We start from the raw sequence: 26,995 nt of genomic DNA on the forward strand, positions 1-26,995 counted from the left end.
AACTTGTAAACAATATCAATTAAAATATATTTGCTACAGTCTGTGTCCACTGATTTAGAAGAGCAATAAGCCAGTAGTACCTCTAGTGGCTTATTGCTTAATTAAATGACAAATCGGAGGATTGGTTTGCAGATTGCCTGAATTGACGTCAATTGGATTGGTTAGGTGACAGAGCCAAGCTCCGCCCCCTATGGGCCAAGGTAGAGCGTGCTGAGAGAGGGAGGAGGGAGCAGGGGCTGAGCTGATCCCACGTGTGACGCTTTCATTCCCGGCTCAGTAATATTCTCATAGCGGGGCTTTGCATATCTCCTGCCCTATCTGTGTGTGTCTGTCACTGTTACTGTAGTCCCAGCCTCTATAGTTTGGAATAGATATGGAAGGAGACGGGAGTCAAGCCACGTCCGGAAGCCTAAATGATTCACAACATGACCCGGGGTAAGAATCTTTTTCTAAATTTAAACCTAAGGTACGTTTTTTTTTTCATGTTACAACATCTTGGAGAGGACTTCGGCTGCCGTGCTGGATTCGTCCTCGCGCAGTACGCACTTAAACCCGTGCACGGGTCCGTTCCCAGATGCAGTTTTAAACACCACAGCTTTGTAGCGAGAGTGGCCTCCCCCTTTTATGTAGATAGAGAGTAATTACTAAGCGCGAATGTGCTTTCATAGTCTCCCTTTATCCTTTAAGGTCGCTTTTAGAAGTAGTTAGTCGTCAAAATGGCCGAACTGACATCTGGACTCACTTCTGTTGTGTTTTCCCCTTACAGTAAAATGTTTATCGGTGGCCTCAGCTGGCAAACCTCACCAGGTGAGACTGTTATTCTCTTTTGTCGCCGTGTCCAATATTTCTTGTTGTTTTTTTTTTCTTTTTTTTTTTGTCGCTGTGACTGAGTGCTCGTTAGCTGCTGGCGGTGTATGTGCGAATGTGCCCTGTCTGTGCAGTAGTGTTCTGTATGGGATATCTCAGTGGTGTGTGTGCGCACGATGTTATTTTTGATCTCCGTCCATCTGAAGTCCTCTATTCGACCCCTATGCGCATCGCGGGGTGTTCTTTCCTCCCCCCTTCCCTTCCTTTTTATTTGAAATGCAGTGACAACAGCGTTCCCATATGTTTTCTGTCAAATAACCCGACATATTCTCTCTGTTCACAGACAGCCTTAGAGACTATTTTAGTAAATTCGGAGAAATAAGAGAATGTATGGTGATGAGAGACCCCACGACAAAACGTTCAAGGTAAATACAGGGATTTTTCCCTACTTTTCCTTCCCACAGCACATGACGATATCGCTTACTTTGACCGTGTTTAGTATTAATCCAGCTTGTGTGTGCGTGCGCGCGCGTCACTGAGTGTCCCTGTCTGCGCGCGCGCCTGCGTGTGGTTTCACAGCGAGCCAGATAAGCTTAAATGCTCGCTGCTGTAAAGCTGCGGCCGATTGCAATTTGACATTGACTTTGTGACTGCACCGCAATGTTGGTGGAGTCGTCTCACTGTGTAACACACCACATAATGTTCAGCGCTGCCCCCCCCCCCCCCCGTGCCTGTTTTAAATTCCTGCTATGATATATTTACAAGAAAAAAAAAATTGTAACAGTAATAAGGTCACATGAATGTTAGGATGTTTGTCTTTCACATTGTTTTAACTTTATATAAAATTCTTAATACTTACTTTGGGCAAAAAATGTAAAATGTTAGTTTTTGTGTGAATTTTGTATGTATAAAAATTCTAAACTTCTCTGTGTTTCTGTTTTGCAGAGGATTTGGGTTTGTTACGTTTACAGATGCTGCCAGTGTAGATAAAGTCTTAGCTCAACAGCACCATGAATTAGACTCAAAGACGGTGAGTTTATGCTTTTTGCACTTACATAAGAGTTTTATTCATGTTCTGTCTTTGATGTGTTTTGCCAACTGTGACGTTTTTTTCCGCTTTGCCTGGGGCTCCCTGGCCAAGCACCTATTAAGGTTAACAGGCTGCTTCAATCAAAGTCAGGTGCATTGGCTAACATGTGCACAAGCTACAGGAAAAAAAAATAAAAACAAACAAAAAAAAAAAACATGGATGTATTCACTTGTCTGGTTGAAAAATGGGGCTGACACGCCCCCTCTTTCTGTGCTGCCACATGTGCAGCGTGCACATATCTGCTGTGGACACAAAAGGGCGCGCTGTCTCACGTTTGATCACTTTTGATGCACTGATCATGTGCTTAAAAAGAATGAGCTTGAGTCCCCCTACACACACTGAAAACAATGTTTTTGCATTTACAATCCATACTAATCTTTTTAAAACACCCAACATGCTGTTCAAACTATCTATTGAATTTAATAAAATATAATTACATCAGATAAATGTATTAGCGTGGTGGCAATCAATGAGCAGCGACGAGTTAGATGGTTGATTTTGCAAACATTTATTATGGTTGAAAAAGAGTTCAGCCATCTGACTTGCTTAAATAAGCAAATTGATTCACATACATTGAGATTTTGTGAGGCATGTTAGAGTTTCGAAATTTGTCATCAGATAAATAATAAAAGATTTTAGAGAGGTTTTTACAGTCATTGATTAGATGGGATTAAGCTGGAATTAAATTTGTCAGGGATTTCTTCTTCTTAATATCCAGATTTGGAGGCACAGTGTATGTAATAGCAAATGCACATTCAAGAAACGTGTTTGTGTGACAGATCTTTTATTATTATTATTGTCATATAAAAAAAACTGAGAATATTTTTCACCTGAGGAAAATGTGGAGAATATTTTCAGTGGTAATTTATGCTTTTATTTTCTCCATTCTAAAGGGCTTGCTGTACAGTGGACAGCAGACCCAGCATTTTTAGCAATTCTTTTAACTACAAGGTTTGTAGTAGTCTAGCTGCTCCTTTTTTTTTTTTTTTTTTTTTTATTGGGGACATTGACCTTTTTGGATGGCATTCAAAATAGCTCTTTTTTCGAGGCTTCACTTCTTTAAATGGTTTTGTGGGTTTGGTATTTGTGCTGCTCTTAAATTGAAAAAAAAAAAAGATTAAAAAAACATTTTTTTCTCTTCTTTTTTTAAATTATGCATAAAATCTGATCGTGAAAGCAAAAAAAAATTGATTTGTTTTAGGCTTTTTCTTCCTCCTTCAAGAAAGATCAGTTCATCCCCGTCTCTCACTTGAAGGTTTATTTTAGCCTTCCTTCGTAGAAACGTTTTATTTGTTGTGTCCTCTGCCCTATCGGCTCTGTTACAGTGTTATGGGAAAATGGGCGATAAAGCCATACATTGCCTTCATGTAGAGTGAAGGCAAGGTGAAATTACCAATAAGTAACACTAACAGCGTCCATAGAGGGGACTCCATACAGGCACATTAAGAGGCTGTTTTAAACGGGAATGGGGGAGAGCGATTCAAACATACTTTGAATCCTGAGCAGTTTGATAACTTCAAGTTTGACATTTTGAATGAACAGCTTTGTGACAGTTTGACAGCATATATACTTACAGCAAAGGTCGGTATTGGGGGAGGAGGGTTGCATATATATATATATATACTCACACCTGAGAGCTGGCCAGCGCTGCTCCAGTCTTGTGCTGATGCTTGATAAATGAAGCCATTCTTGCTCTGTTGCCTTGCCCGAAGGCACACTGCGAATAGTGGCAGGAGGAAACGGTTAAATTCCTCCAGTTGTTTTAATTAGTCCATTAAGATATTCACCGGATTATAGCGATGACCTGCTACAACGTTATTCTCAAAGCACAGTTTTTTTTTGTTTGTTTTTTTAGGTCATGGTCATTGATTGAAGATTTTATTCTTGGTCTAGTACAAAAGCTCATTTAGCCTTTTTTTTATTTATTTATTAATTTTTTTTATTGTAAACTGTGCTGTTAAAAGGGAGATAATATCATTACTGATGACCTTTTGTTTAATCAAGATAAAATGCACTATTGGTTATCTAAATTGCCATTTGTGATGCTGGTAGAATCATTATACATTACACTAACTATAAAAGCGTGCAAGTTAGTTTTTCAACTAATGGAAATGAGTTCTTGTATATCACACCTATTCTAGGCTTGAGGTCATATTTGACAGACTTGTGTCATATATTTTATATCTGACAGTTCCTTGCCCTGAGAACCAAACGGTGACATTTTAAGGTCTTACACCAGATCATCATTGCTTATCAAACTAAACATTTCTGCTTCCTAACACACCTTCCTGTTTCTTGATGCTCTGAGATGTTTCCCCGTTTATTTATCTTAACTCTGCCAGTTTTTTCCCACCTTCAAAATCAACACAAATTATATTATATTATAGTCTTTATGATCATAATTGAATTAATTTGGCTTTTTTATTTCATAGAATAAAAAGCAAGTTGGTCAACAATATTCTGAAATACTTAAAATTCTCAGATGGTTCTGTGATTATAGGTGCAATAAGTGACCTTGAAATCATACGCAAATTATATCAGTATGCTTTTTTTAATTATTGTTTCGTTACTTGCAGGTGTTGGTAGTCGTAGATGACATTATCATTGACGTGCATTGGTATATGCTGAAACTGTTCTTTTCTAGTTTCTAAAGTGCAGTTGTTCATCCGTGTGTGGCAAAAAAAGCACAAGCTGTTTGCCTTGTCCTTGTTGCCATTTGTCACTTTGCTTTATCTGCTGTGCTGTTTTGTACTTTAACGTTTCCACTATCAAGATGGCATTGCGTTAGGATCTATCATATCTTTTATAAAGTTGTACAGCAGTAGAAGCAAGAATAATAAATAATAATAATAAAAATATATTCGGGCCAGCAAAAAATGGCTAGTTCTTGATGTGTTTGCAGATGCTGATTTGATACAAGTCTCCCACTTTTATAGTGCCCAAAGAAATCCTTATAGGCCCCCTTTTGTCCCTGGTAACCTTGAAAGAAGTGAGTGGCTGGAGGTGGAATGACTGTGAGCAAGTTTAGTCATGTCAGCAGTACACTGGAAATTTCTTTTTTGTGTGTTATTTCCAACATTAAAAGTTTTAACATTCCGTCAACCAGTACAGAAAGGTAAGGCTTAGTATTTCCTCATATATAGCTTTATTTGGTACCATTTTATTTAGTTTTAGTTACTTTACAAATTTATTTTTATTTTACACATATATAAGAAATGTGCAGTGAAATAAAATTTCATTTAATTTCTTGCTCCTCAATGTCTGCCCAGAAGTTGTGTTCAGTCTTCATGGTAATCCAGCCAGCACTTTGCTACAGCAACATTTGATTCTATGAACAAATGGATTGTGGGAAAAAATGTTAACTAACAAAATATTATAAAATTATTGACTAGACACAGATAAACAACTTACATTGATGATGGGGAAAAACTTCAGAACCGAGAAAAGAAGTTAAGACAGCACCACTACCCTTTTTACTGTCACTTATGCGCTTTATGTAGCTGACTCAAGCAAGCAAAATGTTTTCCATCTGTTTTGTTGGAAGTGTTTCCGGTTCCTATGAAAAAGGTCTATTGCTTCCATAACCGCTTCAGGTGCTATCGCAGACGTGCGTCACGGCATCCGGTTGGTTATAGGCTTCTGAGCAGACTCACTGATATTCAATTTGAATGAAAGGTTGATCGCTGCTCTCCCTGCCCGACCATTCAACTCGACTTAAAGATGTTAATGTAAACAGTTGGAAAACAAAATCACAGCTGGTTTACTTTTGTGCATGCAGTGTGTGTACTTTGACCTCTAAATAATATTTTTTTGCTGCCAAGCCTCCGCCACATTCCATGCATCTTCACCTGGTTTGCTCAGTTGGTTTGTTGCTTCCTCACCAGTTGGTCACACAGCTGCTCCTAAACAAAGAGAAATTTATTATCTCCAGTATGTTGTCAAGGTTATTTGTATCTCAATCATAGACAACAAAATAGGACCCAGCACTGCATGCTGTTGAACCAACAATAAGCATTTTTAGTGGTGCAAGAGTCTGCTGCAGCCACTTCTAAACCACCACCAAAAAAGGTGAAATCTAGATTACTGGTGAGATTAACTTAGTTTAACTTTTTATTTGCTGAATTTGTTCAATGTCATAAATGATCTTGAAGTCCTGTGTTAGAAAGTGAACCTTAAATGGTGTAAAGCTGAAAAGAAACTCTTAAAGCTGCTGTAGAAATGGTAAAAATATCTACGGCAGATTGGAGTGGATGTTTTATTGTACACTGAACTAAGTAAGCTATGCTCTAAAATGAGGCGAACATAGAAAACTAAAGCATCGCTCCAAGAATTCATTGCATAAGTTAATACATCAGGCATAAAATAAAGCCAGGAATGTGCAGAACACTATTCCTTGGTTGTAATTAGAGCAGTTTAATCACATTTTAGAATTTTACTGCAGCAATTTGTTGCATAGATTTTATCAACGTATTGATGAAACTGGGTGTTTCCATGTTAAATTACCTGTAGAAAATCAGTACTTGGGTATTTAATCAGGATATATAGGCCCCAGACACATGGCTAAGAATACACAAGAAAAGGTTGATGCTTATATCTGCCATGCAACTTACCACTTCAAAGCTTTTCAAAATTCATTTCTGTCATACGAACTTTCAAAGGTCATACAGTTCTGTCATATAGGTTGGATTATCTCTCTATCAAAATGCACACAAAATTTCCAGACAACTCCAGAAAGAATAATTGTTCCTGAAGCTGAAATTAAGGAACCAGTCACTGTGTGACCTTTTAATAAAATATCCCAATCATGTGAAATTGGTTCATTTGCATTTGCTTCTTGAGGTGTCTTGAATGATTCAATTAAACTGCAGGGGTGTTCTGACCAGCAGTTTAAAATAATATTTCTTAAAAGCAAATCTAACCAAAAGATTTCGCAAAATGCTACGAATCCTAATTTAAGCAGATTTTCCACCAGTTTGATTTGAGTCACAGACCTAACAGACCTAAGCTACTTTAAACAAAACTACAGGCCTTTACTTCTCCACTCCTGCTTTTTTTTTTTTTTTTCATTGTTCATCCTCTGTATTTTGTCCGGTTATGAAAACACTTAGGGAAGGATGAATGCGAATGAGACATATGGGCATACATAGCCGGAGGGTTTTGAAACTCACATGCTGGTAATTCAGAACATATTTACTAGAGATGTGCCGATCAGTTTTTTTCCTGCCGATTCTGATTCTGATCACCCATGAGGGCCGATCACAGATACCGATCACATAATTATTATTTTTTTAATCATAAGCACTATGGTTACATTATGTGGAAAAAGGAACCATGAATTCACGCAAACTTCCCCTTTCACTCAGTGCGATATAGTTCCACATCGCTTAGGATTTGTTGCTGCGCGTTTGCGCAGAGTGAAAGAAAGAGGAGACCAGCTGCACAGGCAGGCTGCGAAATGAGAAGCAGGTGATCGGTTTGTGTGATCGGCAACAAGAGACCGTGATAGCCGATCACCGATCATACACTTTTTCACGGAAATCGGCCGATTATGATCGGTGGCCGATCGATCCGCACACCTCTAATATTTACCATTTTTCATGATGTTTGGTTCAATTCAGATAGAAGCAACCCGTAGCATCTGTTCAAGAAGATGTTTCAAGGCAGGGTGTTGTGAACCAGAGAGATCACAGTTACATATTTTTTTCTGTTTCGCAAGTGACAAATGAAAAATGTTTAAGGCAGCCGATTGATTGCTGGTTAGTTTATATATTTTTTTGTGTTATTTAAAGCGGCTTTAATAATTGAGAGCATATAAAACATTGACCTCAGGCTGACATCACTAGAAATATTTCTAAATGGGAAATTAAGTAATTTTTGTCTTGATTTTTCTTGTCTTACATTATTCCAACTTTCACAGCTCAAATATATTAGTTTGCACTGTGATTTCTATTTTTCTTTAAGTCCTGGAAACTTCAGCTGTAACTGACTCCAAGTCAGTTTGTCCTGACATTCTTGATGTTTCGGGTCTAAGCAGGAAAACGGCCCAAGAACAAATCTGGAGCGGAGGGATGGATGAGTAGCGGCTCGATAGGATTTAGACATAAAGTCAAATTAGTGAGCTAAACCGACTTGTTCGTGTTTAAGTATAGCAGGTGCTCCATCTTCTGCAGTTAATTAAGGGAGATGGCAGTATTAGCACATGGAGGATCTGTCGCTTGTCAGGTATATATCGCTGGATGTTTGTCTAGGCAGTGATGTTGTAACTTTGAAATATTAGTCAGGATCATAATCATTATGATGTTTTTTTTTTTTTTTTAAGAATGTGGAAGGGTGACAATTTGCTCACAGAGCATGACATCGGTTAAACTCTCATTGCAAATTTTGGGATCATAACAAACTGTTTCTTTTTTAAAAAGGTGTGTTATTCCACAGCAAAAAAAAAAAAAAAAAATCAGTACAGATCGACAGCCCAGATATGACATTTTAATTTTGTGTCTGTTCTGTTGCTATCGCACATGCACACCTGTGGACCTGCTCTCTCTCCTATTAGGAAGAAGCTGTGAGCTTTGATAAGGCTTTTTCCTTTTAGCTTAAACACCACATCATCACAGTAGCTTCGATATGTCTTAAGAGAGGAAGAGAGTTTACCCAGGAGCTGCATTAATATATGAAATCCTTTTGTATGATGTGAACTTAAGATATATGCTGGTTCTCTGCCCTGATCTCCCACAGTTGCATGCAAAAGCAGCCCTTAGAGACCCTCTAGTAAAACGCAGAGCCGCGGAAGATAAAAGATGGTCTGTTTGGTGGGGGATTCCTTTTGGTCTGTTCTCATTTCTTATGTTGACATATCAGGTTGTATAATGTCTCGAGGAAATTCACTTTTTCTCTTTGAGAGTTCGTATAACAAAGCTGTATCAGAACTTAATTCGGGAAAGTCTTGCATTGATGTACCATATAGAATTGGAGCAAATATATTAAAGTGCTTCACTGGAAAGCTCCGTTTTGCTTTTGGCTACAGCTACATAAGGTGCCTCAACAGCAGCACATCATTACCATGTCAGTAATCGTGCCTATGTGCGCCGTATGAACTGAACCGTGCAGACTGGTTAGATAGTTAAGATTTATCTGAGGCACTCACATTGCAAAAAGGCACACATACTGTAATTGCAGAGCTCTTTGAAAATGGCATCACATTAGTGGATGCCAGTCAATTGTACATAACAGGTTCTGCTACCATGAGATTGCTAGAGTAATTGAATAGATGGGAAAAAAGGACCTCATATGTTGTATAGACAGCTGTTGATAACAGCTGCTGGTAATAATAATACCCAAATCTATATAAGAGATAAAATATTTTCTCACCAAAAAGCATGTCATTTGCTAGGTGTGCGTTAAAGATTTTGCCCTGGGTAAAAACTGTCATTTTGTTGTGCATTATTGAACAACAGTGGGTGAAAACAAGGCTGATGTTATTGTTTACATTTGTACCCTTTCTTCCTTCAGCTACAGTAATTCCTCTCAATAACTGTTTGATGCTATGGTCTCATCTTCCAGCTCACCATGTTTTTGTTCCATTTAGGTCCAGGTAAATTGTTCACTTAACTTCAAGTCTGATTTCTTCTCGTGATATTCTTTTCAAATGGAGGAATACAGTATAGGGTTAATAAAATATTCTGCTGTTGTTACCCCCCCAAGCAAATTTTCATTGAATTGACATAGAAATGTCATCTTCCATTTAAAGAAAGGGTAAATATGGTTAAGAGTGATTGTTGAAATGAAATCAAAATAGATGTATTGATGTTTTACTTTGGTTGATCAGAGGAGCCAAAAGAGGCTGACTATTTGGGTTTTAAGTACAGTTTTCTGGCCTAATGAACACTAGAAAACCTTAAGGAACACCTTTTGGTAAAAAGAAAAAAAAAAGACACACTTTGGATGTCCAGAGTTGGATGCTTTCTTCTTTATTGATCTTCAAATTAAGTTACTGTATTGCAAATGTTCAAACTTAACCAAGTGATATTTGGTAGTATTTTTATCCTGTGCAATCCCTACTCTTTGTACTGTTATACAACACCTGATTTTAGGTTCATGAACATTGACAACCAGTTAAGTATGCAGTGGCTTGGATGTTATGCTAGGTTTCTTTGATAATTTTTTACCTCTCTGTTTGAAACCCATTTGTGGCAGAACTAGAAATGCTGTGACTGATGGCCAACTGGTTGGAAACTCAAACATAAACACGTATATTTTTTCTGATCAGTTAAGATCCTACACCTAAGGTTGTTAGGTGGTTGTTATGCTGAAAACAACACTCTTCAGTGCAAAAGTTGTTACAGAAGAAGGAAGACCCAAAGGGTCAATGAGGTTTTTAAACTGAAGCAAGAAAGTTATAAAATTCTCAAAAGCTCCCTAATGTAAACGACTAAGTGCATTGCCTTTTCAACAACTGTGTAGTCTTCTTAAGAAAAATATTATGGATGATATAATTAGATTATCCAGTGGAGGGTTTCATACAGATGTACAGCTTTGTGTGCCAAAAACAAGAGAACAAAACTAGTGTTTCTGTGTAGTGAACATCATGGTCACTGATGTAAGCGGGGCTGTAAGGAGACAGTAGATGGTGAGAATAATTGTAAACAATGAGAGCTGTCACAAAGATCTGGGATCGAAGTTGATTTTTGGTTTTAGTAAACATGCTGAGGGAGCGACTTTGGACTTATTTTGAGTTTGAAGCATTTTCATCTAGAAAAAAAACAACTTTTTTCTGAACAATACAATTGTTCCAGCTGCAAGTCATTTGGCCTCATATTTTTGATCCTCTGATTCATAAGCCATGATCGACACCAATGTCACCTGGATGAGAGGAAGCGACTGTCACCTCCTCGCACGATGTACATAGGAAAGGAATGGAGAGGGACATTTCTAAATTAACATTTAAAACAAAATTAATTTCTTCAGACATGAAAACATTTTCTTAAACATTCTTTTGAAAACATGCATAGAGTTGCGTTTTTTTATATGGGCAGTTGCTCAGGGCAGCATCTGAAAGGGGTGGGCCATCCAAGTGTTACAAAATGAAATGTATCTTATTTGTCAGTTGTCCCCTGAACAAGTTTGCTACTACTTCTATGCATGTGTAGTAGAGTAACTTCTCCTTAGTGGGAGACTACATTACCTGCTTTCACCTACAAAACAAAATAAAATAATTGCTTGGAGAGGGCAGAAAGGGCTTTCAGAAATGTGTGCAGTTATATTTCAAGCTTACGAAGTTAGACATGGTGATTAATTGTGATTAAACACAACTCCAAAGTGTGATTAATTTGATTAGAATTAATATTCTAATTCTAATACTAGTTTTAATATTGGCATTTTCAGTGTTTAGTAGCTAAACACTGACTTTTGCTATTATAGAATGCTTAGGACGTCATAAAACGTCATCTTTGCAGACGATGGACCGTGACATTGATTCTTCTTGTAATATAAATAACTAATGACCCCCCATAGCTGAAATACATTTAATGCTGCTAAATATAGTTCTTAAATCAAAGGTAATTGGTAGTGCAGGTCAGCACTTGACAAAACCACTTGCATAACTCTGATCGCTGCATGTCTAGGCACAATTTGCTGGACTCATGAGTTTCAAAACTCTTAAGATATTCTTTGTTTATTCTCCTACATTTTTCAGAAACATGTTTTCTGATGATCATCCTTGATACACGCCTCTTTCACCTTCAAAGAAACTGCTAACCTTAGAGATTTGCATATCTTTTTCACTTAGAAATATTTTCGACAGATCTGTGTTATAGAGTGTATCCAGCATACATTTAAAGTCACACAATATACCAAAACTTTCTGCATAAATTTAATGGAAAACCATTCAATAATCGAACATAAAAAAGGCTCCCCTATCTTGGGAAGAAAAAAAAAACTGATTTAGACAACAGCAAGTATAGAAAATATGCTAATCATGCCTTATTAATATTAGGTTCAAGATGTCTAATGGAAAAAATATATAGTACTGCACAAACTTGAGTGCAAGAACACTAGGAAGTATATTCAAGTGCATGTAATACCACTGAAACAAATGCACTGCAGGTCCACTTAGCCGTTCCTAAACCTAAGTGTCTTGCATAACAAAAAATGAAAGCTCCAGGAAGGAAGTATCAGGTGAAACTGACACAACATTTCGGTTTTGATGCTTACATTATCCAGTGCAAATCAGAATGCATGTACTACCTCTTGCTCTGATGAAGCCACTTTGTATATAAAAATCATAATATAAATATACAGCCTTGGGGAAATGGATTGCCTGAGAAGATTACATAGTGTTCTCATGGCCTAATTTTTATTTCCTTCCTGTAAGTGTGATTTAAATAACTGAAGTATCATTTTTCTGGATTTCTGTGCGTTTAGTTGCTTCATCTTTCAGCAGAAAACTAACTTTAATCACCCACTGTGTTTAAGTGTTTGCTTGTGCATGTAGAGAACAGACATAAACTCAGCAAGTTCAAAAACAATCAGTTTAGTCTCCATGATTATCAAAGGCTTGATATAAATATATGTGTATTTTGTCTGAGCATAAACCTAAAATGTAAGATATATTACCAGGTATAGGACTTTGGTATTCAGAACATAATCTGTTGTCTTTGCTCAAACGGGGTGCAAGAAAAAAATAATTGAGTTTGAATTGGTTATGCCTGGGGCTAAGTGCTAAAACAAATCTTTAAATGAAATTTATTACAAGCGGGGTTACCATGCCCAGGTGTTATTGAATTCATTTCTCATTCTGACCTGATTTATAACGATAACGGTAATAAGTGAGACTGGCAGAAAAGATGACAGTGACATTGCACATCATGGATTCCCTTCAAGCAGATTGAAATGCAGTCAATGTCAATGGCTTAATTGATCCGTGCAGATGGTGTCTTTTGTTTCAATTGTTTTCCTCAGTAGGGCGTATTGTCATTTTCTTAAATAAATCCATCTGTGCCAATGGAGTCATTTTCACAAATGCAAAGAATTTCTCACTCATTTATATATCGCTAATTTCATTCACGGGGAACCGTAGTACCTTGTTAAAAGGGTTCTATGAAACAAACAGGGAGATGTTCATCTTTCAAGTCATTTGTATTCAGCCAAGGACAATTTAGGCAGACATTGTGGTTTGAGGCAGTTCACTGCTCTTCATTGTAAGTGCAAGGTTGATGAGACCCCCCAACCCCAAACTCTGCCACCCCCACAACATACCTTCATACCACAGAAATTAATGAGGAAAATGAAGCTAATGAGATAACAAGCACAAGATGGAGAAACAGGCTGATCTGACGCATCCTCCCGGTTATTTGGCAATATCTGGAGGCGTCACCGGCCTCAGACTCTCATTTTCTTCCTGTCATATTCAATCAGCGATTCCTGCCTAAAATAAAAAGCGAGTCTCTAGTGTGACCATGACCAGCAGAACACTTGGTGTGGCTGTTCTGCTCACTTTTCCTCCCTTTTGTTTTTGTTTTGGTTTTGGGGGGTGTTATTAATAAAAGGTTTCATGACTACGAGATAATTTGGTACCATGAATGTTTTGGTCTAAGGATGCACACAGTAATTATTAATAATGAATGTGAGGTTTCACAAAGTACGTTGCTCAACGGAATAAATGCTGCGCCTGAAATGTTTCTGTGAGCTCCTTCCGTTGTAGATAATTAGCAGCGTAAAGTAATGAGGTCACTGTTAATGGTCATTTCTCTTTACATGCTTTGTCCTGATGAGTGACAAGCCTAACTTCTCCTAATTAAACCAGTATTTCTGCAAATCTGTATACCTGGATCATTTATGAGGAGGCCAGGTAAGGTAGTAGGTCATCTGTGAATTTAAATACCATGCTGCTATATAGTCGGGATTAATGTACTGAGTGATAAAGCCTTTCACACGGGGCTTTACATAGCAGTTTGCAAATGAACTTGTGACTATAACTGTACACCGAATTAGGAAGTGATTTAATATACTACAACATTTAAGTGCTGTTTGCCATTTGTTTTGCTGAATTGTTCGACTGCAGCGTGGCTCTGTGAAAGCTGCGGAGAATCCCGAATCAATCTGTTCTTTGAGAAAACAAACTACAACTTTAATTAGGTTGCGGAAGTTCAGAAAGCACACTATGTTAAATTGGACTAAATTGCACATAAAAACGTCTTGTATGGCAGGGAATGTGACGAGCAAAAGCATGTTCCTGGTTTACATTTAAAACATGGCTGTATTAAACATGGGAGACAGCAAAGAAAACTGTGCAACCACCAATTTGTCTCAATAAATGATCATCATGCTGATTTCACTATAAATATTTGATATAGTTAAGTGCCAATTAATGCTTTTTGAACCTATGGGATTTTCTGTATTTCTCCAAATGTATAGGTTTATCCACAGCTTTATATAGCGTAAAGGCCTAAAAATATATCTATCCTGTTTAGTTTAGGAATGCAGAATTAAATATGGATGACAGGATAATAGCACCCTACCCTGTGCAACTTCCTTGAACAACTTTTTTTCATTTCTGATTATTGTTTTACATTAGTTTGAAGAAACTTCACACCTTCAGCTCTGAAGTTTTTGTTTGTTTTCTGTTATGAAATGCTCTGTTTAGATTCTTATTGGAACTAGATTAAGGGATCTAGGTGTTTATTAGTTTCCGAAGACGCACAAAAAAAAGCGCACACTGGGCCAAGCCAACCCCACCGGACTGCGCACAGAGTAAAAAACATGTGTGGTCCAAGTGACCCCATCGCTTAAGACTGCGGGAGAGTTAAATAAAATAAATTGGTGTCAGTATCATCTTCTCATTACCTGTTTTTTTTTTTTTTTTTTTAAATGGCATAAAATCATGACACAACTACTATTGTGTTTTGCCATTAGAATAACGTTAGTGCGCTGGAAAAAGGTATTTTTCCTTTTACCATCTGTGTATTGAAACCAAAGCTTGTATTTTGGGGTCATTTGTCCCCTGAATGTTTTTCAATACCCATAAGCCTTTTGTTCACTGTTCTCTTTAGCTGAGCACCAATGTCGCTTCTCAGAATTGCAGAAAAATAGAGCGACGTTGCTCTGTTTTCCTCTATTTTTTAAACCCCTATTAAATTTAATGAAATTTTATTCTTGATCCCAAAGATTGTGGCTTTTGTGAGCAGCTGTACTTGTGGTCCGTTTGCGGACGTGGCTCTTCCATCCACAACAAATGTGTCGTTTTCTTCTCATTTTCAGATTGATCCTAAGGTTGCCTTTCCCCGTCGCGCCCAGCCTAAGGTAAGAATGAATTTCTCACTTAGCGCTTCTAGAAAGTGATCATACGTCATGTTGCTTGCTAAGTTTTATTGTGCTCACACAACCTTTAAAAGGAGAAACAAAGATTGAGTTTGGATTTGTTGTTCTCAGCTTGGCCATATTGTTTTACTGAAGCGATTACCCCTACAGATTATTAAGGAGGAGGTTTCAGCTGCGATGAAAGAATATATTATTTTTCTTTATTTCTGTAGTGTTTTAAATCTGGCAGATTTTCTGTGATATTACTCTCTTCCCTGATGCGGTTTTCAGTCCCGTTGCTGCAGTGGTATGAAGTCGAGCTCTACTGCCTCTTTAAGGCAGCAGTGCATTGCTGTTGGAAAGAAGTTTAAATTCTTTTAGCTGGGATGAAAAGAATCAAGATGCTCCTGTCTTTTGTTAGCTGTTAAAATGTCTTTGGTGGCACACATTTAAAGTTAAAGGGCAAGTTTTATTTTTAACTGATTAGGCTGATGGTTCCTTGAATGCATGTTTCTGAACTGAATAGTGACTCCCCAGCTGACAGTGATGAATTACACTTACTGGCTGAATTACAAGTTGGAGTTCTTTTGTCACATCCGGAGTTGAATGAGACTGAATGACATGAGTGATTTAGAAATATCTTTATTGTGTGGCATGCATGCAGAAATTGTCACAATTAGCAATGAAACAATGGGTGATTGAAGAAATAAGCCATATTCCAATCATGCAGGAACTGTCACACAGGCTCTTCATGATGCGTATTATCTTTTCTTTTCTTGATTACTGGTCTTGAGCGCTTCCATCGACAATTAAATATTCAGCATGTGCAGATGGCGCGGTGGAGTAGTCAGGGGCTTTGTTGACATGCCCCCTCACACCATCCACCAGCCATTAATGTGCAAGCTATAGCGCAGTGCACTGTAGCGCCATTCAGCATCGCTTTCAGGGGCTTTTTTACCCCCACCTAAACCAGGTGGAAATCGATAATAGATTTTCTCCTTTTCCCTGGATCACAAAGAGGGGCATTGTTAAAGACTTGTTCACGTTTCAAATAAGGAATTGGCAGTGGAAGCTTTTAGAGCCAGAGCACACTGTGACTTAAGGATATCGGCGTGCGACTGAGAAACAACCGGTGTTTTTCCACTTTTTCTTACACGGCAAGCCTATCGACTTAACTTCATCTCATCCGAGCTTTGCTAATAAAAGTTGAAGGTGCAATACAACAACTCGGATGTTTGATGATGCATCCAATTATTAGGTGAACAAGTGAGTCAGCTTGCTGTGTGGGTTTCTGCTTATATTTTTCTTCCCAACCATTATGCAAACTTTTGCAACAACTTAAAAGGAAAGTACACTGTTATTTTCTAAAGGATACTTTCCATAACTGGCACTATAATGACACTGTGAAAATATCACTACAATGAATTGTTAAATAGCCATAAAGCAATTTTGTGAGGGTAGCAAAATGGTTTTACTGAAAGTGGATTAAAAAGGTTCTTAAAACAATTGGACCAAACCCAGTAGATTTAACGTTGCAGTGGTTTGTATTTTAGGTTCAGCTGGTTTAAGACTTTTGAAAGAATACCCATTCAGATGTTCCTATTTTTAAATTCCTCTCTGTCTAGAATGAGCTTTCTTTTGTCCCTTCTTTTGCCTCTGCTGTCTGCCTGCTTGGCTGCTTGAATAGGTTGCCTTTTTTGTTTTAAAGAAGCTCAGCTTGGCAGCTACCTCAGTAGCTTTGGCTTCAGAGAGCAAATCGGCGTTTTCACGAGTTAGCGACGGCTTCGGCGCCAACCTCGCCGGTGACCTCCCACCGCTCGGTGCTGCAATATGGTAAAACTATACAGTATGTACATCACGTAGCGTAATGCTGAAAAACAGGCAGGAGGTGAAGGTGAACAAGGAGGACATTTCACTGTAAACAAGCGCGGGTGTTTGTGCCGGGATGACAGGATCAGAGGGAGAAAAAAAAAAAGCCAACTTGTATCGGCAGACTTTCCTGACACTGCCCCAAAACATGGACTGCTGAGAACAGAAAACAGACTCAAGGGTGTTCGACATCAGTCATTAGGATACATTAAAACTCGCACATCCACTGAAGTGTAGTTAAGTATAGTCTAACATTTAAGACAAAATCAATTTCTATAGCTACACAAACCTGTAAAAAGTCAACCAAACAATTGCTGTGGGAATATGTTAGAGTAGATTATTCATGGTGCTTTGCAAAAGTATTCAACCCAACCAATTGAACGCTTTGAACTTAATACCACCTTACCTTCGAGCTTAAGTATGTGTTATTAGAATTTAATGTGATTGAAGAGCAACTGGCTTTAGTTCAAGACTTGGACTAGGTCATAGCATATGAATATGTTTTGACCTAAACCATTCCACCTCAGTTTTGGCTGTTTGCCTTGACAGCAGATTGACTTCCACCTTCATCTTCCCATCAACTCTGACTGACATCAGTGTCAATGCTGAAGAGAAGTATTTCCATGGCATGATGCTACCACCATTTATGTAGCAGGGATGGTGTGTTCATGTTCAGATTGCGTTTTTAGGATTTTTTTTTTTATATATAACCTTGCCCTGCTTTAAGGTTTTCCCAAACTTTATCCCTTCCCTGTCTTCTGTGTTCCTTGGTCTTCCTGCTGCCTGTTCATTAATCTTCTCCAACAAACCCCTGAGGCCTTCACGGAACAGAGTATTTATACTGAGATAAAAGTTCATATAGGTGGACTCCGGTAATTGTACTAGGTTTTATTTAAGGGCATCAGAACACAAGTGATTAAATGCCACACTTCAAAATTATTTTCATACTCATATTTCCCGTGCATCATTTTCCTCCCATTTCACAGCCATGCACCATTTTGTTCAGGGCTATCATGTGAAATGTAGAAAGATCTATGAAAAAGGAGGAGGAGTAAAAATACCTTTGCGAGGTACAGTAAAGATCACACACGATAGATTTTCCTCCTAACATTTAAACTTGCCTTTAGGGAATCATATGTTTGCATGACTTAAGGAATCTTACGGTTTTGTGTCCATTTGCAACACAATATTGGTAAAGGGCACAACGTGGAGATAACCAGCGGTCCCGTCAATCAAAGAAAACAGACTAAGGAAATGCAGACCATGCCATACATTACAAATGAATAATGCTCTACATAATCTTAGATTTTTTTAGAGGTTGTGCTTACAAGTACAAAAAAATGAAAAGGTATCAATATAGGCTGGCCCGCAAATATTCAGGGATTAGTTTGCATCTGAGGATGACTGACAGGTGCGAATGAAAGGATTAAACAATCATGATGTGATGCAAAGTGCTTTATGCACATTCATTTATGCCTCGCGTCCTCCTCGCCTGTCTGGGGATAGCCAAGGCTTTGTTAGATAGGCAGCTGGACGTGGCTTTAGAATGCCAGGATTCCTCTGTAAAGGTTTCAGCATCTTAGCATTTACTTCCACACCAACCAAACAGTTCTTTATCCGCCAGCTTACTGGCTAAAAACCAATCATATTGGAAGCTGGTCCCTGCAGTGGTTGTTGTTCAACGTGGATACAAACAAAGGAAGGATGTACCAAATTCAGCCCTCATCGTGCATTGCTTTGTTCTCCAAAGCGTTGTTCGAAGTTCTACCCTCAGTTCACACCTGGAAATTGCTTAGCAGATGTGATAAGTGGCTGGCAAGTGTAAAAACAGAGGATTATGGTTTTCATGAAATGCTTGGATTAATAGCTGTGAAGTAATTGTAAGGTGTGATGATCAATCGCCTTTTCAGCCGAATTGGACAGATCTTCACTCGCATCATCCAGTGATCAAAGTGGATGCTTGAAACTAATTTAAAACAAAAATAAATAAGTCATTTCTCGTTCCAATATATACATTTTCTTTTGGTTTAGTGAATCAAAACATTATTAGCAGATGTTTTCATTTTATCAGGTGTAATTATTTATGCAGCTTCCTACAAACAAGTGTGGTTTTAAGATCCTTGCTTTTCTCCATTTCCCAAAAATACATGCTTACGCGCACACGCCAAAACAACCCACCCTCCCGTTTTAGTTTTGCAACTGTGAACAAAACGTGGTAAAGGAGACGGAGATGAGATAATTCACTGTCTCTGTGCCTCCTTGTTTGATATTTCCCAGTAAGACCTGAACTGAAACACATAAACAAGGACACAGTTTTTGTTTTCTTTCTTTCTTTTCTTGTTTTTTTTTTTCAATTTTATTTTAAGAGGAATCAAAGACGGTTTCTGCCGACATCGCTTGAGATTTACCACTCAGCTGCCGGCGTCATTACCGCTGCCGCCGCCGCTGGTTTTGTTTCTCGCAGTGCAGTCACACACAAGCATAACATGTCCCAGCATGATTTTAATTGCCAGTGGGACTGTGGCCACTTCAGTGGGAGATGAGTTCTGATGGCTTGTTATGGAAATGAAAGGAGGGAGCAGCTTTGATTTACTGAGCACCGGGCGTAACCCTTTCGTTGCACCTTTCAAAGGGATTTTGCCGTGCAGGCCCAGTCGGCCGAGTCACCTCTGTGACCTGCTGAGCGGACTTTGGGATGCAGAAAGAAGGGTTTGTTGTTTCATGAATCGACGTGTGCTGCAGAAGAGCAGCTGGAGCAACAGTTGAAGGAAGATGCTTGTTTTGTTTTCATTGACAGTTCTTCCCTAAAATTCTCCTTTCAGCTCCAAGAAAGAAAAACTGAGTTAGCACAGTATTGGCAATGACGATTGGGGTTAAGGTGGATGACAAGACAGAAGTACCATTAAGGCACTCTCTAAATTTTACTTTTTATGTGCCTCAACTGTTTTGTCTTCTCCGTCTTCTTGTCTCACTCGTCTCTGGTTGTCATGTTCTGTTCATCCCTTTGCTTCCCTCCTCCCCCCTTTTTTTCTTCTGTCTACTCTTCTCTCAATGGCAAACTGACCAGTACCACCTCCTCCACCTGTTTGCATTCCACACATTTATGTCAGGAACTTTGTGTGCTTTATGTTCAAACTTGTTGGGAAATAAAAATGCCAGATGTTGTGAAGTTGTATAGAATAAATATTTTCGTGATGAATCCAAGTTTGATTTAGATCTACTGTTCTTTTCTATTGTGTACTTCCACCTGTATGGCCTGAAACTTTATTATATTATAATGGGATTTTATATGATGGCAAATAGAAAAGGTTAAGAAGTTTCAGGTTTGTTTTTTATACAACTATAAATCTTAAAAGTGTGACATGCATTTGCTTCAGTCTCTCATAAGTAAAGTCTAGTCAGTTACCTTCAGAAGCCCCCTAATTTAAGTATTTAAGCATTTATTTCAGACGGGAGAAAAACAACAGAATCCAACAAATATAAGTAAATTAATAAGTTGATTCTTATTAGGCGGTCAGGCTGCTCACTATTGGAAAATCATAGGTGCCAATATCACAGGTGAAGACTGTAATAACAATGTCAGTTGAGCTAAATTCAATATTCATTTTGCTCTTCTCATATTTAGCTATATTTCCAACTCTGTGACCTTTCACCTATTGACTACTGGCATGAATGTCAGAAGTGGAAATCTGCTGGAGTTTGACTTTATTCGACAGCTGAATGTTTATAGGCCTGCAATGTGTGAACACTTGTATTAAGTAAACATGTGACATCATATAAAAATGGTCTATGTCAAGACACTTTGTGATGGATCACAACTACATGTTTTTATTGACAACAGGGCACCTCACTACATCTTCTGTTTTGATGAAACAGTGGAGCTTTAGCTAATAACTTTACCAGGACATCCTTGCTTTAAAAAGGCATCACCAATTACATAATTAGCTCAGAAAGCCAGGAAGTTGTCTAATTAGCTAATATTTTTGCAGTTTAAGGTATGTTTTTTTTTTTGCACTAATGACATTGCATATAAAGTGATATTGCAATCCTGATAAACTTGTAATATGTCATGCAGCCCTAATTTAAAACAGCTGGCTTTTTTCATGAGTGGCAGGAACTTTGCAGTTTGCCAGTTGCCATTTGTCAGGTTGTCTGGTCAGATGAGGTCAAACCTATATTCATATTGTTGTTTAAAATGGTCCAGTCAAAGTCCACAGCTAAATTTAGCTGAGATCTTCACTGAGGCTGTCCATTCAACCTGACTTGAATTTGTGGAGTGTTGTAAAAAAAATTGTACATGAGTTAATCTCCTAAAATTCAGAAAGTTTATTGAAGCTTGAAGTCGTATTGTGACAAAACGTAGAGGGGCTCACTTTTACAAGGCACCAGATGTTGTCTCCATTCAAACATTTCTTTATTTTTTGCTTTGTCTGTCATTGTCATTGTCATTCTTCTTCACTGCGTCTCATGTCGTACCCTCTCTCTTCAATTTTCTGCACTTTGTTCTTAGTCTTTAAAGATTACAAGGCCTTGTAAATCCAGCCTTGCGCCTTCCTCAGTTATTTGATCTAGATTTAGCAATATGATATTCCCCTCCTCAAAATGATCCTTATTTTAAATGACACAGCTCACTGCTGGGAAAATGAAACCGCTGTAGCTGCCAGTCCCTTTGAATGTCCCTGCGAGTTTATTAAAAGCACCAGCTTCCCGTTCCAACTCAGATCCGCGCAGCTGCACGAGTCCGAGGGAATATTCAAGGACAAAAGTCTACAGTGTAATGCATCAGAATGCCGCGTCGTTATCTTTGATGAGCATCACAGTTCATGACAATGAGCCCTCCCTAACATTTCAGCTATGATAGAAGGCTCTTTCTATATTACACATTCCTTTCTCTCTCTCTCTTTCTCTCTCTCTTTCTCTTTTTTTCCTCAAAGTCTTTTTGGTGTGTAGATACCTCATAGTGTTAGAGAATGTTATGTTGTGCAGACTATTATCCAAAGCCGACATCGCATTTTGAGGTTTGTAGCACAGGTCTTATTCCGGTGAGCGACCAAGATGTCCAGCTGAAGGAATATTTTCTTTTTTTTTCTTTTTTTTCTTCTTTTTTTTCCTCTGTGAATGCACTTTTGAAAATGGATTTTACAACTGACACTAAATGCGTCGAGACAGGGAGAGAGACCAAAAGGCAGTCAGAATGTAACCAAAGAAAACTTTGACTAAGATGTCAGAAAAGTGACAAGCAAGTTGATGGGAATTCTTCACTGTCACACTCCTCTCGAACCTGGAGAAGAAGGGGGGGGAAACACAAATAAAAAAAAAAGAGCCGTGGAGGCAACATAAACAAACCCGCCCTCAGATAGAGAATGACACGAGGAGTTTTTCTCCCCCAGTGGTAATGGCTGCTGTGTTGAAGCTAGAGATGGGTTTAAATCCCTGACCCGTCAGCTCCTTCGCTTTCAGCGGCCTCGGTGGAACTGCTCCAGATGAAAACGGGGCCAGAGCAGAGACATATGAATGACTGTTTGTTTGGTGGTCAGACACAATCACCAACTGAGTGACCCAGTTAACGGGTAGTCAAAGCGATGCTCAGTTTGATTCATGCATGTTTTTTTTTCTTCTTTTCATTTTACACTTCCTAAATGTATCTTGTGTTCTCTTTATTTTTTCTCACCATGCTTTCAGCCAATATTTATGCTTCAATGGAAAGATAAATGATTTGTAAAAGTGAATGCTAGTGTAATTATTTTTTGCCGCAGATATAATATGAACACACATTTCTTTTGTTTGAATAATTGCCAGAGCGCTTATAAATGGAGGGGATGTGTGTGTGATTCTTCTTTCCTCTTCCTCTCGTCTTTTCTGCTCTGGTCTCCTTGGTTGCGGGTGGAGAGTAATTAGGTTTTCTAGGGGATTGAGGGGGCTCTTACAATGCTTACCAATGGCAGCAGTCAGGCAGGCTAGTGCTGGCAGGGCAGAAAGGACAGAGGGCTGTGCAGGAGCCTGGCACTGCTAAACCTGATGCTGACTGACAGTAATGAGGACAGCCTGCTAGCCAGGATAGAGAGGAGAGAGCACAGGAGAGGAGGGCATGGCCCTTCACTGCGCCTCTCAAGACTTCTTATCAATGGATGTGCACACACAGACACATGTACAAGACAAACACAAACAAACACGAGTTCAGCATTTACATGAATGTAAAGCGCAGCGAGCGCGTCACAGGGATTTTGCCGTTTGCCTTCAGTTATTAACCTCATAAAAGAAATGGAAAAACAACACCCAGCGTGACTCAATCCAGAGAAATAACGGCTGCACTGCAAAGGTTATTCAGTTTAAAAAACATTACTGTTTCAGATGGAACAGCAACTTTTGTCTTCTGGGAGAAAGCTTTTGACTTACACAAAGGAAGCATGTTATAATGTTGCCACCTTTGAGGTGGAAATTACACTGTTTACACCAGAGGTTGTACCTGATATTGATCATTTAAGACCGAGTATCCGTCGATACGGAGTCTCAGTCCAATATTTGTACTTTCCCCAAACTACACACTATAAGGAGCTATTAAAATCAGTGCCAGTGTCTCAGGTTTTTGCCTTAGTCCTAAGTTGATGCTATAAAGAACCAGCTGACAACTGGTTTGATGTTCCAAAGCCAGGGAGCTTCCCCTGAGCCGCGTCATTACGTCCCTTTAAAGGTCTCTTCAAACAGATTAGGTGAATTTCTCAGCAGAGTGTTCAGAATTATTTGCTGTGAACCACACTGCAAAAAGATCTCAAAGATAATTAGATTGTTTCTCTGCTTAATCGCCGTTTTACTGTTTATCAAAGCCGTTAAATAACACAAATTAGAAATTATGAACCCTGTAGATTTGGTGCGGCCTATGTAGACAGGAAACTTTAGACGGCAGTTGATAGTTACACTTAATTGTCTTAAATGTGCATTTGATCACATAAATCCTTCACGTAATAAAAGAAAATTGTTTTCTGAAAATTGGGATTCTGATCCCCGTCATGGTCAAGTGAGTAATAAAAATATGACAGATGAAGATTACCCCTGAACAATCGAGGATATTGGTAGGTGACCTCTTGCTGATGAATATTACTTATCAAATTTACATTTGCCAATGCAATGCACCCAATTACAGACTTCTCATACTGAAAAAAAAAAGTCTTGCACAGAAAACCACAGAAGTACAAAATGGTGTGTGGAACCCTTTTGAGCTATTGTATCTAGTCAGGTTGGTAGTTCAGTTTTTTCTTCTGTGATGCTTAAAGCTCCTTATGTGAGGCAAGGAGACAATAGATGTCTTTATTGGTTGTCTTTATTGGTAGCTACAATTGATTGTAATCGGATGGCCATCCTGTTCATCATGCATTGCTCGTGCTGAGAAGCGTTTTTCAGGATATAAAAATAATAAAAAGTGCTTTGCAACTTTTCCGTAAATCCTACAATACAACATTTGTATTTTTTTATTTTTTTTGCTCTTACAGCATAAATGAGAAAAAGATTGTCTCCATTTGGTTGTTGGTATTTGATTTTTAGTGCTCTCTCATCACAGCAGTGTCACGAACTAAGTGGCTCTGGTCATCACAAACTAGCAGTGACACTGACCTTGGGCCCTCTTCAGCTGTAGCACTCTTCTAAATTAGCCGCTGCAATAATGTGATAGGTGGATTCCCCAGTCTGATCTGTTTTTTTTTTTCTTCCAATCTCTTCAAGTCTGCGCCAATCCAGGGTGAAAAACAAAGATTGTCAGAGAGGCGGAGGAGCACTTAACTTTGAAAGTCATCACTTCAGGGAGCTGTTTTGGCAGCTCGAGAGGCTGATGAGGAATGCATTTCTAATTTTTCAACATTGACCTTTTTTCCGTCTGTGTTTGATTAGAATGTAGGAAATAAATAAAAAGATATGCCGTGTTCAGTTAGCATGATGAGCTCCGTGGTGGGGTCAAAGACGTCCTCCTGCTGTCAAGTTTTTCTTTTGCATTGTTTCCCTATATTACTCTTTCTTCTACTCTGTTCTCAAATATGCCGTTTGAAACTGACACAACAAAGAGTGAGATATATCCATCATCAGATCAAATGACTTTGGATGCATTCAAATGTGTAGAGTTGGCTACACAGAAAATACTGCTATTTCCCCTGTAGCACCAAATCAGCATTAACTAGATTCATTTTTCCTTCAGGTTTCATGCACCCTCATTGAAGTAAAAGAAGAGAGAAAGAAAAATCTTTTTTTTTTCTTACCTTGTTGTGTAAAACATTTTTAAAACACTTTTGTGTAAAAATGTTTTAGATGTCCTTCATCTTAGCCCGTATGCCCTAGTTTATTATTTCTCTTTATTACAACTCAAATAAGGCCTTTTTAGCTTTTTAAATATCTGCATAATTTGATATTTTATGCAGTATGACTATCCTTTAAATGTTTAGATATTTTTTGTAAAACAAGTCAACTCTTGAAGGAGGCAGAGTGATGGATAACATTATTGTGGTCAAACAACTCAACCCTCAGTGCTTCATTATACACCACCTAACCTGGATTACAGGGTAGACATAGATTTTGCTTTTAAATTTAAGTTTTGGGGATTTGAAATGGGACATCGTGGCTACATATTAGTTTTCCAAAAGATGCACAATGGCGGAAGAGTCATAGCAGACTAATCCGAGTCTGGAACTGCAGAGTCTGGAAAGCACCAAAAAGACAAAGGTTTTACAACATAACTGTACAGTTTTGCACCCAAAAGAAACTACCTGAAGGAATACTGATGCATCTGCATCAGTATTTTGCTGTCCCGAAAGCAAAAACACAGCAACCACAGTGGGACTATCTGCAGCGGCCATGATGGGACCTTTTCCAGCAACATCACGAACCAAAAGAATGTGCAGAAAATGAAACAAACTGCTACCCACCATATTGCATTTTCGATCCTCTCAGCATTCCTGTCTGGGTCACTTTCTTCCTCATTTTATTCCTCAGATCTTCTTCAGCAGATTCTGCACTCTGCATCACGGGTTCAAAGTGGTACAGCTGGATGGGTTATATATTTAGTTCTGTAGCGAAATCCGATTCAGTGTCGGAGACGGACATGCTAGCAGCCAGATAGTTTGTCCGCAGTGATGTCACATAGCAACAGCCGTCTATCTTAGATAAAAGGATTCTGATTTTCAGCTCTGCTTTGTAGAGCCGCTTAGTAGGTGGAAAGTTGTGGTTGGTACTATTTTTTTTCTTTACAACTGTAAATAACTTGAATCTAAATTTTGACTCGGACGCTGTATGAATGCAAAATACGTAAAATACAAATTTTTATAAAAAAGCTTTTTTGCTGTTCCTTTAACCTTTAAAAAAATGCATTGAAGCTTGTAGCTGTAACGTGACGATATGTAGAAAGCATCCAGGTGTATTTTTCCAGGTCTTCTCTCTATTCTAATTTTAAGCAGTAGCTCCAACTGTTACAGAGCTGATTTAAATTGTGTTGTTTCCAAATTGGCTTGGTCTTTTACTTGTTCAACATTAGCATTTAAACAGCCAATAAATACAGCATCTCTTTAGTTTGTTTCTAAGTGTAAAATTACAGCCTGACTGTAATCATTAATGTGATGGATGTGTCTGTCTGATTGGAAGATTGCCTGACCAACTCACCCAAGTGTTTTCACCATGATTGGAACCAGTTGTCATTTGCAGGGTTAGATATTGGAATCCCACCTGCCAGACCGCTCTTTCTCACTTTGACGACGTGTGACAGTTTGTATCTGTGTTTTTCGTGTGCTGTCCTGAATCTTTTGTTTTTTAGTTTTCTGGGGCACCAGCCCCTCTGATTACGATATTCTTTCAGCTCGACAAACCTGTCAGGTTGATGGTTGTGCCTGTGTTGGCAGCGTGTTTAGTGGCAATGGCACAAAAAGCTTTTTGTTGCCCTCGTCTTATAAAACATCTCTTTCCTGG

At 38.5% G+C, this 26,995-nt stretch overlaps 1 protein-coding gene across 1 annotated transcript in view; it reads left to right on the forward strand.

The window, feature by feature from the left end:
- The first annotated feature begins 203 nt into the window (after positions 1–203).
- Positions 204–26,995, forward strand: part of LOC106956760 (RNA-binding protein Musashi homolog 2-like) — a 97,995-nt gene continuing 71,203 nt past the window's right edge. The window contains exons 1-5 of the mRNA XM_015047786.1: positions 204–435; positions 767–807; positions 1,151–1,232; positions 1,753–1,837; positions 15,149–15,190. Coding sequence (XP_014903272.1) covers positions 374–435; positions 767–807; positions 1,151–1,232; positions 1,753–1,837; positions 15,149–15,190 — 312 coding nt within the window. The 5' untranslated portion in view covers positions 204–373. The remainder of the gene's footprint in view (positions 436–766; positions 808–1,150; positions 1,233–1,752; positions 1,838–15,148; positions 15,191–26,995) is intronic.

This window comes from Poecilia latipinna, unplaced genomic scaffold (assembly GCF_001443285.1).
Source record: "Poecilia latipinna isolate Pla-1442-1.1 unplaced genomic scaffold, P_latipinna-1.0 Scaffold842, whole genome shotgun sequence".
In the NCBI taxonomy this organism is placed as follows: domain Eukaryota; kingdom Metazoa; phylum Chordata; class Actinopteri; order Cyprinodontiformes; family Poeciliidae; genus Poecilia; species Poecilia latipinna.